This window comes from Microtus ochrogaster, chromosome 17 (assembly GCF_000317375.1).
Source record: "Microtus ochrogaster isolate Prairie Vole_2 chromosome 17, MicOch1.0, whole genome shotgun sequence".
In the NCBI taxonomy this organism is placed as follows: domain Eukaryota; kingdom Metazoa; phylum Chordata; class Mammalia; order Rodentia; family Cricetidae; genus Microtus; species Microtus ochrogaster.
Window position 1 is genome coordinate 594,315 of NC_022019.1, and position 2,007 is coordinate 596,321.

At 41.3% G+C, this 2,007-nt stretch overlaps 1 protein-coding gene across 1 annotated transcript in view; it reads left to right on the forward strand.

Moving 5' to 3' along the window:
* Window positions 1-1,685, forward strand: part of Slc35f4 (solute carrier family 35 member F4) — a 226,852-nt gene extending 225,167 nt beyond the window's left edge. Inside the window, exon 8 of the mRNA XM_026783271.1 lies at window positions 1,243-1,685. Within this exon, the coding sequence (XP_026639072.1) occupies window positions 1,243-1,484 (242 nt within the window). The 3' untranslated portion in view covers window positions 1,485-1,685. The remainder of the gene's footprint in view (window positions 1-1,242) is intronic.
* Window positions 1,686-2,007: the final 322 nt, after the last annotated feature.

Consider the following 2,007-nt stretch of genomic DNA (forward strand, 5'->3'; position numbering starts at 1 on the left):
CTCCAGGAAAAGCCATTTGTCTCACTCACTTCAAGGCCAAGAGGAAAATCTATTAGTGTTTTTCTAGGACGTTTCTAGTGGAACCTGCCACTGAAACTAGTCACGGAAATTAGTTCTCTGGGTTCGGTCATTTTGACTTTAAAATTCTTTGGTCCCAAGTCTCTAGTAACCATCTTTCTTTTCTTCAGAACAATTAGTCAGTGTTTATTAAGCACTTACTATGTGATTGGGACTGTGTACGAGAAAAGAAAATAAATTACATTGTTGTTCCCTTAAGAAACTTACAGATGAATTTGGAAAAGACAGTAGACATACACAAAACAGTTAGGACCTCTACAAAGAAATTTTTTATTAAGTGTAAAATTGTGTGAGATAGACTCCAAGGGCTGTTAGATATTCAGAGGAAAAGTGGCAGACAGAAGTGGAATTGTCAGGAAGTTCATTTATTCATCCATGGATTTGTTTATGCAACAAATAACTTCTAATGTCTTAGCACATGTCAGGAGCCAGGCTGATACTGGTGACAGATCCTGACTATGGCACAGTTTCCACCCTCAAGACCACGAGAGTAGCACAGAGTGGGAAACCAGAGGAACTGAATAACTCTAGCACGCAGAAGCAATTGCTCTGGTAGATGTTTGCACAGAATGCGCTGAGCACACATAGGTGTGGTACTCTTTGCGGGAGCCCTTTGTACAGAGGTCTAAAGAATAGTTCAGCAGAAGGAAGCGGGACGCGAGGCTATGGCAGTGGGGCGGTGAAGCCAGCAACAACATTGTGAGTGTACTAAATTCACTTTCTAAAGTTGTCTAATTTTAGACTATATTTAGACTATATGAATTTTACCTCAATTAAATCCGGGAAAAGTACAGCATATTAAGGCCAAGGCAAGAACAGGTTTAACTCATAAAAAAAATAAATAAATAAATAAAATTAAAAAAATCAGCGGTCCAGTACAGCAGAAGAAAGGTGAAAGCATGCCCAGGAAAAGTGCTTAGAAAGCAAACTGAAGACCTTCCTGAGCCCAGTTGCATGGACTCTGAGCTGAGCCTTGAACAAGTGCGGATCACAGAGAAGGAACAGGACGCAAGCGTAACTAGCGATAGAGAGTAACTGTGGTATTTGCAAGTCTTGAGAAGGTCTCTGGTTTTCAGAGAGGCACACAAACAGCCATAGACGGGTGTGGTGAGTGTGGCAGGCGTGGTGACGACAGGTGTGACGGTGTGACCTTTCCTTCCCTAGCTGTGGACCTCGTGAAGCAGGAAGTGATCTTCAACGTGGTCCGCCTGGCCGCCACCATCATTATCTGTCTCGGGTTTCTTCTGATGCTCCTGCCTGAGGAGTGGGACGAAGTCACCCTGAGATTTATCAACAGCTTGAAGGAGAAGAAGAGCGAGGAGCATGCGGAGGACCTGGCAGATGTCAGCGTGCACCTGCGGAGCAGAAGTAGGGCCAACGGGACAGTGTCCATACCGCTGGCGTGAAAGGAGATGACGTCTGGATGCACATGTGTGTATATTCTGTGAATATAACATTTTCTCACTACCTGTACACTCAAACGACAGTATCAGCTCTGAGTTTGAATAAACCATATGTGAAATATTGCCAACAATAAAAAGTTTACATTTATATGCATATCAAGGAACTGATGTAAATAATCATAATAAATTTTTATTAAAAATGCATTTCCTTGTTTTGTTTATCCTACTTGGAAAACAGTTCACACAAGTTCATAAAAATAAGAGGTTTGGTTAAGTCATAGACTCATCATTTTCTTAAGTGTAACTGAGACCTTCTTATTAAGAATTAGGTGCCAAATAGAAAAACCTGTGAAACAGCAGAGAAAAACAATGACATCTTGAAATCTGAAGACAAATGGATGGAGCTAGAAAACATCATGTTGAGTGGGGTAACCCAGACTCAGAAAGACAATTATCATATGTACTCACTCATAAGTGGTTTTTAAACATAAAGCAAAGAGAAACCAGCCTACAGTCACAATCCCAG